The 13610-nt window shown below is 62.7% G+C and overlaps 1 protein-coding gene across 1 annotated transcript in view; it reads left to right on the top strand.

Moving 5' to 3' along the window:
• The window catches only part of ZFPM1 (zinc finger protein, FOG family member 1), a 20835-nt gene that overhangs the window by 2163 nt on the left and 5062 nt on the right, over nucleotides 1-13610 (top strand). The window contains exons 2-4 of the mRNA XM_010579714.1: nucleotides 496-627; nucleotides 2711-2800; nucleotides 12118-12251. Of these exons, the coding sequence (XP_010578016.1) occupies nucleotides 510-627; nucleotides 2711-2800; nucleotides 12118-12251 (342 nt within the window). The 5' untranslated portion in view covers nucleotides 496-509. The remainder of the gene's footprint in view (nucleotides 1-495; nucleotides 628-2710; nucleotides 2801-12117; nucleotides 12252-13610) is intronic.

Genomic DNA, 13610 nt, shown 5'->3' with positions numbered 1-13610 from the left:
CACACGACACAGTCCCTGGGGGTCCCATTCGGGGCAGGTGCCAGGGGGTCGGGGGGGAGGTTTGGGTGGGAAGAGTGGGTGAGCGGTGTGGCAGGCTGGGCACCCCGCCGTGCCGCAGCCGTGTGCCCCTGATACGTGGGGACCCCACTCGATTCCCAGGCAGGTGTGGGGTTCGTTCCCCACGATGTCTGGGGGGGGAACCGGGCATCCCTCGGGGGACACCCTGGAGCAAGGCGGGTAACTCTGTAAACCCCCCCCCGCTCTGCAAGGGGACAAGGGACCCCAGGGAGATGTGGGGAGGGGGTTTCCCTTCCCGTGGGGTGCAGAGCTACAGGGCATCTCCTCCGGACCCCGTGCCCACGGTGGGTCAGGGAAAGGACCCTTTGCCAGCCCCCGAGGCACCAGCATCCTACATTTCCCAACTGGGAAAACCCACTGGGGTTTTTTTCTCCCCTCCGGTTCACCCCCGCTAACCACCCCCTCGTGTTTCGGCAGGTTCCCTGGCAGCGATGGAGGAAGGCGAGGATGGCCCGGCAGGGGAGAAGAGCCCCTCGGAGAGGGAAGGGGCCGCCTCGGACTGCGAGGGCTCTGCCGAGCGTGACAGCTCCAGCCCCCCCGGCAGCGAAGGTGAGCCTCGCCGCGATGTCGGGGGGCTGCCCGTGGTGTCCCCTCGCCACGGGGACGGGCTCTGCCACTGGAGCAACCTGCCGGGCACGCCGGCATCCTGAGCATCGTCTCCGCTGTTGGTGCGTGGCGTTAATTAGCAAAACGAAGTATCCCGCGCGCCCGTCGAGGGTTGGGCTGTCGGTTAAGTGAGACCTCCCCGGTCTTTCTGGGGTGCTCCATCCCTCCGGGCACCCTCCGGCCAGCGGTGGGACCCACTGGTGGCAGCCCAGTCCCGGGGTGACGACGAGCAATGGGCCAGGAGCGAGGATGCTCCCCGGCACAGAGGGGATCCCCACGGCCGGCATGGGCAGGAGCAATCTCGGCTTGGCCGGGGGGCAACGGCGTGCCGGGGGGGGGCTGCTGGAAACCGGAGGCGGGTTGCTCGCCGCGAGGGCTGCTAATGAGCACCGTCACCCTGTATCCGTTTCAGCACCTTTCACCTGCCGCGGCGCTGAGCCACTGGTGACAGCGGAGGGATGTGGGGGTGCAAAGTGACCCCCTCCCTGGGATGCAAAGTGACCCCTTGGGGTACAAAGTGACCCCTTGGGTTGCAGAGTGACCCCTTGGGGTGCAAAGTGACTCCCCCCAGGATGCAAAGTGACCCCTTGGGGTACAAAGTGACCCCTTGGGTTGCAGAGTGACCCCTTGGGGTGCAAAGTGACTCCCCCCAGGATGCAAAGTGACCCCTCAGGGTGCAAAGTGACCCCTTGGGGTGCAAAGTGACCCCTTGGGGTGCAAAGTGACTCCCCAGGGCGCAAAGCAGCCACCGAGGCCCCAAGCGCTGGCACTGGCAGCGCCACGGATGGGAGTAAGGGGACGTGGCCGTTGCTGCGTGCCGCGCCGTGCCGTGCCGTGCCATGCCCCACCCCAGAGGCGGCTGCGTTTCAGGGCTGGGCTGAAACAGTCCCCAGATATCCTTTGAGTTCCTTCCTGTGGAGGTGGGGGCAAATCCTAATCAGTTAATGTTTGCAGTGCCCTTCGAGATAACCGCAGCGGGGCAAGGCTGCGCCGGCTAATGGAGCCGGCCAGTCCCCGGGAAGCAACGCGTTCCCCCAAAACCACGGGAGCCAACCCGTGATGCACCAGGAAAGCGGGGGGGGGGACCCACGCCAGCACCCCAATAGCCGGAGCAGGGAGGGCTCGCCGGCAAACTTTGCTCGGCAGCAGGGAGAAGCGAGCGGCTCTTATCTGATGGGGGAGCCGGGCTGGGGGCGAGGGAGCCGGGAGCCCGGGCGCGGAGCTGCACCTGGCACTAGCCTGCCTCGATAAAAAGGTGATAGCAGAGATAACGCCGAGCAGCAATAACGGCCACTAAAGCTTTCAGCACGATGGATAAAAATCGATATGCCAGGCACTTTGATTTATAGCCAAAAATAATAGGACTTTTATACCCGGTGATTGATTTATTTGATGTTAATCATTCTGCTTATCACCTGTATTAATAATCTCCAATGCCGGTGACGTCACCCCTGGGTGTTCGCTCTGGCGCCGATCGATTGGGCTCCGCGCTGGTTATCCGCCCGGGACGCCAAGGCAAACATGTACTTTGGGCGCTAATCTTCCACACTGTCATATGCAGATAGGCTTTATCAGCTGCATCTCCAGCAGCAGTTAATGGAGAAAATAATTGTTATCAAGTTGCTATGAATACGCCACAAATAGAGCCGTGATGGGAGGGGGCTGAACCGGGCGACGTGGGGGCCCGTGGTGGGATGGGAGAGATGCAGGGGGCTTTGGGGGTGGGAGGTGGGTGCCCACCCAGGGATGGCTCGGGAAATCCCCAGGGAGGATGAGTGGGTGGGCTTGGCTGTCCTTACGGGTCATCCCGTGGGGCGCAGGGGACCCCACAGCTGGGCAGTGGGATTTTGAGGGACACAGGGATTTTGAGGGGACCCCCCCGCCCCTGCTCATCCTCAAGAGTGAATCCCCTTCCCACGCACATCCTGGCCCCAGGGTGTCACCGGTCCACTGGTCCTGACCCCCGTGGGATGCTGCCTCTGAAATTCCCTGCACGTGACCTGCTGCCTTCCCTCTCCTGCTACAGAGTCCAGAGACACCCCGGAGAGTCCAAAGGAGCCGGAGAAGCCGGATCCCGGAGAAAACCCACAGGAGCTGGACACCTGGAACGGGCCAGGTGAGTCCCCGATGTGCGGCTGGTCATCCCACTCCGTCCTGGCTGGACCGCGGGCTGGAGCAGCCGGAGCAGCCCCCAGGCATTCGCCACCTCTTGCAAAAACCAGTATGAGGAGGACTGGGAGCACTGGGAGCTGGGCAGGCTGCAAATACCAGCATTTCTACTGAGAGAGGAGATAAGAGATGATGACTGTGGTCCCCCACGTCCCCAGGCTGCCGTTGGGGTGGTAAAAACCGAGCCAGGAGCAGCGGGGATGCCGGCACCATGGCTGGCATCGCGCTCCCCGGCGCAGGGCAGGTTTGGACCCCATCCTGCATCACCCCGTGCTCGCGAGGGCACTTTGCAAACATCCTGGCAACCACAAGAGCGACGCTCGAGCGGTTTCGCGATGGTTATCAAAACCCCAAGGAGCAAATACAGCTGTCTATCTCCCCCTCGGCATCTCCGCGCCGGGGCCGCCAGCGCCCTGGCAGCCTGGCGAGGCCAGGCGTGCCGTGTGGGTACCCCGCGCCCTATCGCCCTGCTATCTCCAAACCGACCCGCCGATGGGGTTACGGTCGGGGTTCCGCCGCCCAGATTGGGTTTGCGGGCGCCCGTCCGCTGGGGACGGCACCCGGCGAGTGGACGGAGGTGGGTCCGGGATGGGGAACTGAGACCTCCAAGGGTGGATGTGCCGTATTTCGGGCCCCCTTCGTGCTGCCAGCCCCCACCCTGTTCCCAGGGGACCTCCCGGCTAGGCGATGCCGGTGGATTTGGTTTCGGAGCAGCGCGTGATGGGAAGGGGTGACCGTGATGTGGGACAGCGATCGCCCTTCTGTGATGGATGCAACGGCGGGGGGGATCCCCGCGTTTCCCCAAAGCCGCCAGCCTCCCGCGTGAGCTGGGCGATGGAGAAGCCCTGGGAAATGCCGGCCGGCAGCGCACGTGCTCCCGCAGCTGCCAAAATCCCCACGGTGCAGTGGGGAGCCGTGGCTCCGCTCCCCCTTCCCGCCCCATCCGAGGGGAAGCTCTCGCCAGTCCCGCTGATATCCCAGCCCTTCCTGCGTGCCGGCCAGGAAGGAGCTGCGAGGCCACCCCCGGCTCCTCCTTATCTGCTCCCCAGCCCTTTGCCCCCGGCTCCTGGGCTGGCATCCCGGTGTAGGGCAGGAGGGGGCTGCGATGCCAAACCCACGGGCGTCCCAGTATCCCGGGGGTCACGGCACCGCGGAGCCCCGTATCCCAGCAGGACCGTCGACCACGGGCTCCCCAAAAGGGGCCACGAAGCCTCGGCTCTGGCCATGCCTCCCCTTCACCCCCCCACCTTCCCTCGGCGGAGCGGGTTATTTGCATTCTTTATGTAAAAGAGATTTTATTATCGCCTTCTCCCAGCCCATCTCTATTCTGGTAATTGGAGTGGTATTAATTTCTGTGTGGCTGGGAGTTGATGGCGGTCCGGCGATGCTGCAGCGATAGGGTGTTCCTTTCGCACCAACCGCCGCGATAGCCCGTCTATCAGGCGCTCTGCAGGCTCTGCACTTATCAGGGATGGAGCTGGCGAAAAGGGAAACTCTGAGCAGCCTGAATTTTCTTTTTTATCTGGCAGGATCCGCCGTATGTCAGCAATGGCAGCCGCGAAGATGCGGCACGGGATGGGGGGGGGCAAGCGGATGGCTCCGGGCGCCTTTGTTCGTGCCCTGTGGGCTTCTCACCTTCCCCTGGCCCTTTCTGGGGGGCTACGGGGCTAAGCCCCCCCCTATGGCTTTACCCTCTGGGTCTCCAAAATTGCTGCTGTGCCGGAGGCTTGGCAGCGTGGGGACGTGGCATGCCGGGACCTCACCTTGGGGCTCCTCGGCCCCGCATGCCGGCGAGGGAGAAGGAGTATTTTGTTTTATCTTTGAAATGACCTTGTTTGCTGGAGGGGGCTGCCGCTCGCCCAGCTGATGTGCAAATCCCTGGGAGCTGGAGGCTGTAATCCTTGACTTGGGAACCTTTACAGATGTGCTGCCCCTTCGGCCGGGGTGCTGGGACGCCCCGACTCGGTTCTGCTTCCCGATGGGATCTTGGGATGGAGCGTGGCCGTGCTTCGTGCCCACTCGTGCCAACCACTTCATCCTCTGGTGGGTCCGGAGAGGGGATGCGCATCCTCCCCAATTCCCCCAAACCACCCCAAATTCCCCCAAACCCTTCCCCACAGCCCCGCCAGCAGCTCTCTGCCGTGCCCCAGGTTTCCATCTTTCCTATTCATTTTTGTTTGCTCTGGAGCGGGGCCAGTAGCGGAGACTTTTGGGAGCACCCACAGCCTCCAGCTCCCCTCCCAGGGCTGTCCTCTCCTGCCCCATTGCTGCCCGGCCACCCTCACTAAGTCTGGCCAATTTTCCCAGAGGGGTAAGGTGAAAAGCTCCAACAAATATCACGAACGTGGTGTTGGGACAGAGGAATGGAGGAGAGCAGAGCCCCGCTGAGGGACAAGCTGCTCAACCACAGTACGAGACACTAGAGAATCCCCGCAGGGAGCTGCCCGGAGGCTGCAGCCCCTGGGAAGCCCGGTCAGCGCTCACCTTTCTGCAAGGTAGGATGAAGCTTTTTGCTTTTGTCACTGTGGGGACACTGCCAGGCCACCGATAGGCAAGGGATGGAGCAGATGGAGCCAAACCGAGGGTGGCTTTTGCCTTGTCCCCTGCAGCCATGTCCCCCCACCCTCCCCAAAAGAGTAGCGGTTACTCCCAGGGGGTTCCTCACCCCCTTTGCTACTTCGGCTTGGCTGTCCCCACCAAGATTTCCACCTCGCTGAGCCCCCAACCCCCCGCTGCCAGCTCATCTGTTCAGGGTTTATTTAATTGCTCCCAGGTGGTAACGATGGCTCTGGGTTAATTACAGAGCATGGCACAGGTCCACCTCTCCCAAGACCAGCCATGAACCCCAAATCCATCCTCGCCACCACTCCTGCATGCGGGGTATCAGGATGGGACAGAGCAACTTCTTATATTTTTGGTGCATCTAATTAAAACTGCAAACTTTTTTTATATTGCCTTTCCCCCGGCCGCCTCCCCCTTCCCCTTTGCCTCCCGCTCGCCTTCGGTTGTGTTTATCTGCGCCATGACTCCTGCCTGAATAATCTCCGGCTGCCCGGAGTTTGTCTGCAAACCTCAAGGTTTATTATCGGGGCGAGCAGGACACGATGAGGAGGGACGGATGGCCAGCCCCTCGCTGCATCGCTCCCCCTTCCCCTCCACCCTGGTATGTGTGGGTGGGAAAAATTATTCCAGCTATTTCTTTTTATCGCTGGGAGCCGGGCTGAGGGGCAGATAGTTTTGTATGTGTTAGATTGCTGGGGGATGGGGAGAAGTTGGGGTTCAGAGAAGTAGCACCCCTGACAGTTGGGGGGTCCCCCAGGGCCCTGAAACCCCCCTGCCTGGCTTGTGTCCGGCAAAGCTGCGTGCTGGCACCGAAGGCAGCGGGATGTTTGGCATCAGGATGGGGAAGGTCCCAGCAGAGGTGGTGGCATCTGTCCTGGATTGGGGGTTTCAAAGGGGACCCCATCCCTGCTGGGGTCTGTACCCGCAGGTCCCTGCTATCTGTTCGGCCTCTGTCTGGGGACACTGCAGGGTGGAGGGATGCTCAGGACAGTTTGGGGACATTGATGGGCTGAAGGGATGCTCAGACCGGTTTGGGGACCTTGATGGGCTGAAGGGATGCTCAGACCGGTTTGGGGACATTGCTGAGTGGAAGGATGCTCTGACTAGTTTGGGGACACTGCTGGGGTGGAGGGATGCTCAGGCTGGTTTGGGGACAGTGCTGAGGTGGGAGGACACCCCGACCAGTCTTTCCCACAGCCTAGCAGGGACACCGCTGCGTCGGGCAGCACCGGGAGAGTGTTGAGAGGTGCAGGCAGCATCCCCCGCCTCTATCCCCATCCTCCCTTCCATTTTCCCTTGGGAAGGAGAAAAACGTCTTGCACGCTTGGGGTGAGAGCCCTGAGGGCGATGCTGCCAGGCTCCCGGTGACTGACAGCTGTCAATCACTACTGCCTTGCCGCTCTGCCCTGGGCTGGATCTGAGAACCGGTGGGTTTTGGGGGGTTTGGTGTGAAGCCGAGCTCCCACCCCCGCCTCCATCTGGGTGCTGCCCCCCCGGGGGCCCTCCCTCCCCCTCCCTGCAGGCAGGCTCTGCGGCAGTGCCCCCCCCCATGCGGTCCCCTCCTCTTTTTCCGGAGGGGATATCTACCCTCTGCATCGGCTCCGGGGCCCCTTTTCTCCCCTTCCTCCCCCCTCCCCGTCTGGTTTCCTGCCCCCCCTCCAGTGCACCCCTACCCGCTGCCTGGCACCAGCCCGGGCAGCGCCAGGGGGTCCCAGCAGCCCCATGAGTGGGGACAGAGCAGGGACAGGGGGTCCCTGGCACAGGGGTCCAGCCACCCCCTGACAGCCCAGGGAGAGCCGGGAAGTTTTCCTCCTTCCCATCCTAGCTGAGCACTTTCTGATGTTATTCCCAGTGTTTATTCCTGTCCCCATCCCTGTGGGCGCAGCTCCCATTTATTTCCTGGGATGGGGACCCCAGCCTTGGGATGGGGACCCCTTGGGGACAGGGACCCCCCCCCCCTCAGGGCCACATCCCAGTAAGGTGCAGCAACACCCCGCATGCAAACGTCCCGGGGAGGCTTATCGGGACGCATCCTGCTGGGGCAGGGCACCCCGGCTTACGTGGGGTGTCGGGAAGGGCAATTCCCTGGGCAACGCGTGGCACGGCCAGTGACCGCCCTGCTGCCAGCGCCTGCCAGCTGTGCACCACAGCTGGTGAGCGGGGTTCCCGGCCCTTTTGGGGTGCAGCACCTCCTGGGTGCCAACGCTTCCCTCCCCGGCCCCCCCCCTGCATGCCGGGAAGTGCTGGTTTTGCTCTCCCCGGGGTAGGTCACAGCTCCTCCATTAACCGGGGGCAGGGTTCAGCCCGATAAAGATTTGCTTTTGTACTCTGTAAAAAAAAAAAAAAAAAATCAATAAATTGCAAACGATGGGCAGGAGCGATAAGGGCAGAAATCTCTCCTCAGCTCCTGTACTGCCAGGGCAGCGGGGTTCCCCGCTGCACCCCAAAGCCGGGGAGGCAGAACCAGCAGCAGCCCGGCTCTCCCACGACCGTCCCCACTCGGTCTGCGGCAGCTCGGCCAGAGCAGCCCCAGGCTGAGCCCAAGCAGGCGCAGCCCAGCAAGGCTCGAATTTAAACCCTCCTCGCTCCTTTGTCGTCCCCAAGGCTGCCCTGATTACTCGAGCACCCGGGACGGCAAAGCCGGGATAATCTCCTTAGCCCCTTTGGAGAGATTTCCCTTTGTGAGCGGAGGTGAAGAGTGGAGATGCTGCGTGTTCACAGCTTAAGACTCTTCCCAATCGGCTCCCTCCATCTTATCGGAGCGGTGCCATCACATCATTTCACTAGTTGAGTTGTCAGGATTTATTCCTTCCGCCGTGCACTCGCCGCTTCTAAAAACAGCAGCTGGGGCGTGCGGCGGGACCGGGGCTGCCGGGGGAGCCGGGGCTTCTCCAGCTTGGATTTGCCCGGGCGGGAGCGGGAGAGCCATGGGAGCTTGAGTACCGATGGATGGATGGATGGATGGATGGATGGATGGATGGATGGATCCATCCTCCCTCCTTCTTGGGGGTTCCTGTGCCATGGGGACATTGCGCACGTGCTGGGATGGGAACAGAGACCACCAGTTTATCCCCGTTCTCCCAGGCTCTGCATCACCAGGGCTCATGCAGGCGCCGTACCTGGTGTTGTGGCCCCCCAGGGCTGGCAGCCCCCGGGGCCGGGCGTAAAGCGCTGTATTAATAGGAGTGGCATGCGGTGCGGCTGATGCTGGGATGCGGTCCCGTGACACCCCGATAGCGGTATTTATCCAGATAGTATCCAGGCAGCTGCAAACACTGCGGGGACCTCCGAGCCCGGATCCCCACCGAGGGGCAGAGCGGGTTCATTCGGATTTGATTAAAGTCACACAGATGCGGTTGGGGCAAGGAGATGCTATTTATTTCCCTGGCCGTAAGGATGCTGTGGGTCGCCTTGCAGATGGGCTCTTGCAGAAGTTCATCTTTATCGCATCCCGGTCCTGCGTTCACCCCGTGCTGGAGGAAGATGCAGCCGTGTTGCGCGGTGATGCCTCACCAGCACTGTGCACCCCCGCAGGCTTCATTCTTGCCCATACGCCCACCCGGGACCCCCAGGTCCCCAGGGACTCAGGTGCCAGCTGTGCCTTCTCAGCCATTGATTGCCCGATACGTGGCCGCAGTGTGATGAGAGGATTAATCTTGGCTCTCCGGCACAGCTCAGCCTATTTCTTTGAAATCTCTCGATGGGGAGATAAGCCGAGGCGCAGCACCGGGCGAGCAGGTGCTGTCAGTCCTGGGGGGCAGGGAGCAGCCCCGGCACCCCGTATTTTGGCAGCGGGCAGAGGACCGGGGTCCGTGCTGCGCCGAGCAGGTGCACCCAGCTCGCCGGGGGCTTTTTCTCCTCCTTCCTTTCTTTGGGACCCAAAGCAAACAGTCGGGTCCCTGCCCAATTTGGTTAATGATCTGGGAGATAAACCCTCCCGCGATAACGGCGGGGCACCGCCTGGCCAGGGACCGATGGCCAGATGAGATACCCAGGGTGGTGTTCACCTGCCGGGGGGGATCCCGTGGGAAGGGGGCCCGCGCCCGTGGACTTTGCTCCTCGCCGCTCGCCGGGGAGGCTGCTGGGGGGGTCACCCGGGACACCCCACGGGCTGGCGTCGGCTTTTCCCAGCCTCCCTAGGTTGCAGGCGGAGTGATGTGGCCGAATCCGGCGCCGTCAGAGCGCAGGGATGGGGCTCGCTCCCCGCTGCGTGGTTGTCCCCGCGTGGGGACACGGCTTGCTCGCTCGCTTTGGGCTTTGTTCCCAAAGCCCAGACAAGGTGAACACGCAGCATCTCCCAGTTTGCCCCATCCCAGCTCGGCACCGTTTCCCCCGTGGCAGGGAAGCAGCGCAGCGTTGCCGCGTGTTTTATTTGGAAATCACCATTTTCCTCCTCTTTTTTCTGGCCGTATCAACGTGGGTGCAGGCGGGTACCGCAGGGGCTCCGGCAGCATCCCTGGCCGGGCACAGGGACGCCCATCCAGACGGAGAACCGCTCAGCACCGGGGGTTCACCACCGCCCAGTTTTTGGGGTGACACTGGTGGCTTGGGTCACCGGCCGGTGCCGTGGCCATCAGGCGCTGACGGGGAGCGGGGCCAGCTCCGGCAACACTATTTTTGTCCCCCTGTCTGGAACCGTTTTCTCTTTATCAGCGCCTGCGTGTTTTCTCTGCTGGGGATTGATACACAGAAGATGAAGTGCTCTGACATGGGAAGTGTCAGGCGAACGCTCTTATCTCAGAGACATGGTCTCCTGACCCAAACGCCGCTGATTACCAGTGAGACGGGGGGGAAGGGGGGACAAAAAAGGGGGGGGCATGGGGTGGGGGGAGGTGGCGGTTGGGCTCCGTTCCCCAAAAGCAGCCAGGCTATACGGGATGGCAAAGCTAGAGGGGAGCCACCACCGTTGGGGTTCTCCTGGGGATTTGGGGGTTTGCTGTCCCCTCCCCAGAGCCGGAGGGACGAGGACCGGTGACCTGGGGATGGTGGGACCGCGATGGAGGGGCCGGAGGGAGGCCGGCACCCTGGCAGCATGTCGGGAGTCAGCCAGGAGCCGGGCGTTGGAAATGTGGAGAGACGTGCACCGTGCAAGGGTTCCGCTCAGCCCCGAGGCCATGCTGATGGCCGCATCCTGCCCAGCGGCTCTGCTCCCTGCCTGCCCCCCCTGGGGCTTTCATGGGAGGGACCAGCCGGGCGAGGGGCTGCTGCTGCCCCTCCTTGGCATCGGTTTGTGCCAGGGAATAAATCCCATCGGCTCCTCAAAGGCCCCAGCCTTCTGCCGTCCTTCTCCCTGTCCTGAGATGGAACCAGCGGGGGCACGGGCAGGGGGATGCCAGCACCGTGCTCACTCCCAAAAACCTCTTTGCTGAGGATGAAATCCCAGCTAGAAAGACAAAGCCAGGATCCCCACGGCCGGGGCGGCTTTCTGAGGGTGCTGGCTCCAAGCCAGCGCCGAGGGCTCCCGGGTCAAAGGCACCGAGGCACCGCGGGCAGGAGGTGCTGCCAGAAAGGGGAAGGCAGGCAGCCCTGCCTGCACCCCGGCAGGGCAGAGGAGTCTGCGGGCAGAGCACATCTCTCCGTTCGCCGGCACGTGCTGGAGGCTGGGGACCAGCCTGGTGACCCCAAAGATCTCAGGGACCTTTGACGCCTTCACAGACCTTTTCTCCAGCCAGCCTCCTGGCTGGTTTTGCCAAGGGACGCCGGCTGCTGCCCTGGGGACGTGCTCGGAGCCACGGTCCCAGCGGCATGGGGCTTCTTCGGTGGATGGAGGGGACCCACGGGTGACGGTGGGATGCGGGCGATCGCGGGTGCCGCCAATCCCATGCTCACCACCCAGGGCTTCCAGTCGCTCACCTTAACTTACCCCAGTGCTGAGAGGATCCAGATGTCAGCCCGGCTAATAAACACATCAGATTTCAATCTCCGCAGCCATGGGATCGCTTTATCCTCCCCGCGCTCCCAGCTCTGAAAGCAATTTTGCCTTCGAACGAGCGCAGCCTCCTCCCCGCCCACGGGACCCGGGCACTGGCTGCATCTGCCACGGTGCCCTCGAAGGATGGGGCTCCAGGCACGTGGCTTTAGGGGGGCTCTTTTCCCTGGCATGGGGGTAGGGGGAACCCCACTTCTGCCCTGGAGCACCCTGGGGTGCTAGAAGCCTTCCCGGCTGCAGACGGGTGCCCCGCTGGCTAGCTGGTGCTTGGCTCGCTGTCCTCTGAGAGCATCTGTTTTTTTGGGGTGCAGGGTCTAGCCCCTTCCCGTCGCGTGGCGAGGGGCAGCCGACGCACATCCATCTGCGTATTGGTTACCTGCCATCTTATCTGCGCTCCGAAAGACAAAGGCACAGTTAAAACATTTTAGAGCAGCCTTCATAGCGTATTAACATGTTATCTAACCCATTAAACCAGAGGCTTATCAGATAATCAAAGCCATTAAGCCCTGAAGCTGCTGTGACTTTGGGTGCGGGGATGGGAAACGCTCCTTCCGCTCTCCCGCCGTGCCGTGCCCGGACCCCCCGTGCCGTGCCTGCACCCCCCCAGCAAGCGGCCGGATCCCACCCACCCACCGTGGACGCGCAGCCCCGGAGGACTCGGCAGCTCTCGGCTCCGAGTGGGTGCCCCCGTCCCCAGGGACCTGGGGCTGCCATGGGTCGGGGGTCCGGCTGGGAGGGCATGGTGCTGATGCTGTGCCTGTCTCTCCCTGCAGGTGAGCTGGATCTGGCCGTGCAGGACGGGGAGAGGCGGGTGCGAACCCGCAGGAGCCTCCCCGAGGGCTTCTCCTGGGGACCCTTCCAGGGCAGCATCCACAGCGAACCGGCATCGCCGGGGCACAGCGAGACGGTAAGGAGCAATGCTGCCATGGGCTGCCGGGGAGACTGGTGGGGAAAGTCCCGAGGAACCAAGTTGTTTGGGGAGAGGAGTCGGTTCGGGAGGGATTTTTCCCTACCAGAGCTCCCGACCCCTTGGGAAGCGCCTGGTTTGGGTGCGCGGGAGGTTTCCCTGCCGTACGCTGCCCACCGCCCCGAGATCAGAGCATCGCAGGGGGACAGGACACTGGCCGTCCCCTCCCGCCCGTGGCTGCAGGCAAGCAGGCTGCTCGGTGGCACGTGCATCCTCGCGGAGGAGATGGGATCTGGGTTCCCCATCCCAAATTTGCTCCCAGGGGATTCCGGTTGCGCCTGGAAAGCGCCTGGGCTCTGCAGCCCACGGTGAAGGAGCACGCCGTCGGCCGCACGCTGGGTGTGCATGAGTGTGTGTGGGTGTGCATGTGGCGGGGCTGTGTGCATGTGTGTGTGTGCGTGTGCTCATGGGGGGTTGCAGGCGCTGGATCCTCGCATCCCGGCCGCGTCCTTCCCCCCACCGCATCCCCTCCGAGTCGCACATGGGCAGCTCCAGCCCAGGAGCTTCGAGGCCGGAGAATCTCGCCCGGGCTCCATCCCCACCTCCTCCTCCTCCTCCTCCTCTCTCCCTCGCTTTTTTCTTTTTTTTTTTTAGCTCAGGCCCGTTTATCTTTGCCGAATTAAATCCTTGATTAACCCTTATCTGCCCAGTTTGGCTCCCTATCTCCCGGTTGGCGCCGTGTGTCCAGACACCCGGTACAGGATGATTGATTTCTTAAAGATATGCGCGGCTTTTTTCTGATACTTCATTTATTGTCTAAATATTTTTGCTCCCATTTCAGCAGCTCCCTTATCGAGCCCGGCTGATGATTCCCAGCCCTGCTCTCCTCTACCGCTCGCCTCCCTCCCTATCTCTGCTCAGGGAAGCGAGGAAGGAATCGCAGCCCCATCCCTGATATGGGCTGTCGCCCTCAGGTCCCTTCGTCTTTGTTGCTGGCGGCGGAGGGGGGGTGCAGGGGGTCTCCCCCAAATCCTGCCTGGCTCTGCTGTCCATCTCCTTGTCGGAGATTTTCCCATCCTGGGGTTTTAGTGGGAAATGGGAACACTGGGTGGCTTTAACGCCTCTGTGGCATGGAGCATCGCGTGTGCCCATTGCTGCACTGATGGAGGAGAAGGAGAAGGTGCACTGATGGAGGAGGAGGAGGAAGATGCCTGTCTGCCCCCAGCTGGTCCCATGGGGTTCCCCCAAAACCAGCCTTGCTCGGGAGGGTGTGCAAACCCACTGGCAGCACCAGCCCGGGGGTGCCAAGGGCCAGTGGAGCCCCACGTGCCGGCTCGCCCCGTGGCTGGCCCTCCCACA

This window comes from Haliaeetus leucocephalus, unplaced genomic scaffold (genome assembly GCF_000737465.1).
Source record: "Haliaeetus leucocephalus isolate CR32 unplaced genomic scaffold, Haliaeetus_leucocephalus-4.0 Scaffold668, whole genome shotgun sequence".
Lineage (NCBI taxonomy): Eukaryota > Metazoa > Chordata > Aves > Accipitriformes > Accipitridae > Haliaeetus > Haliaeetus leucocephalus.
The sequence above is the reverse complement of the archived record's forward strand: the minus strand, read 5'-3'. Positions and strand labels throughout refer to the sequence as shown.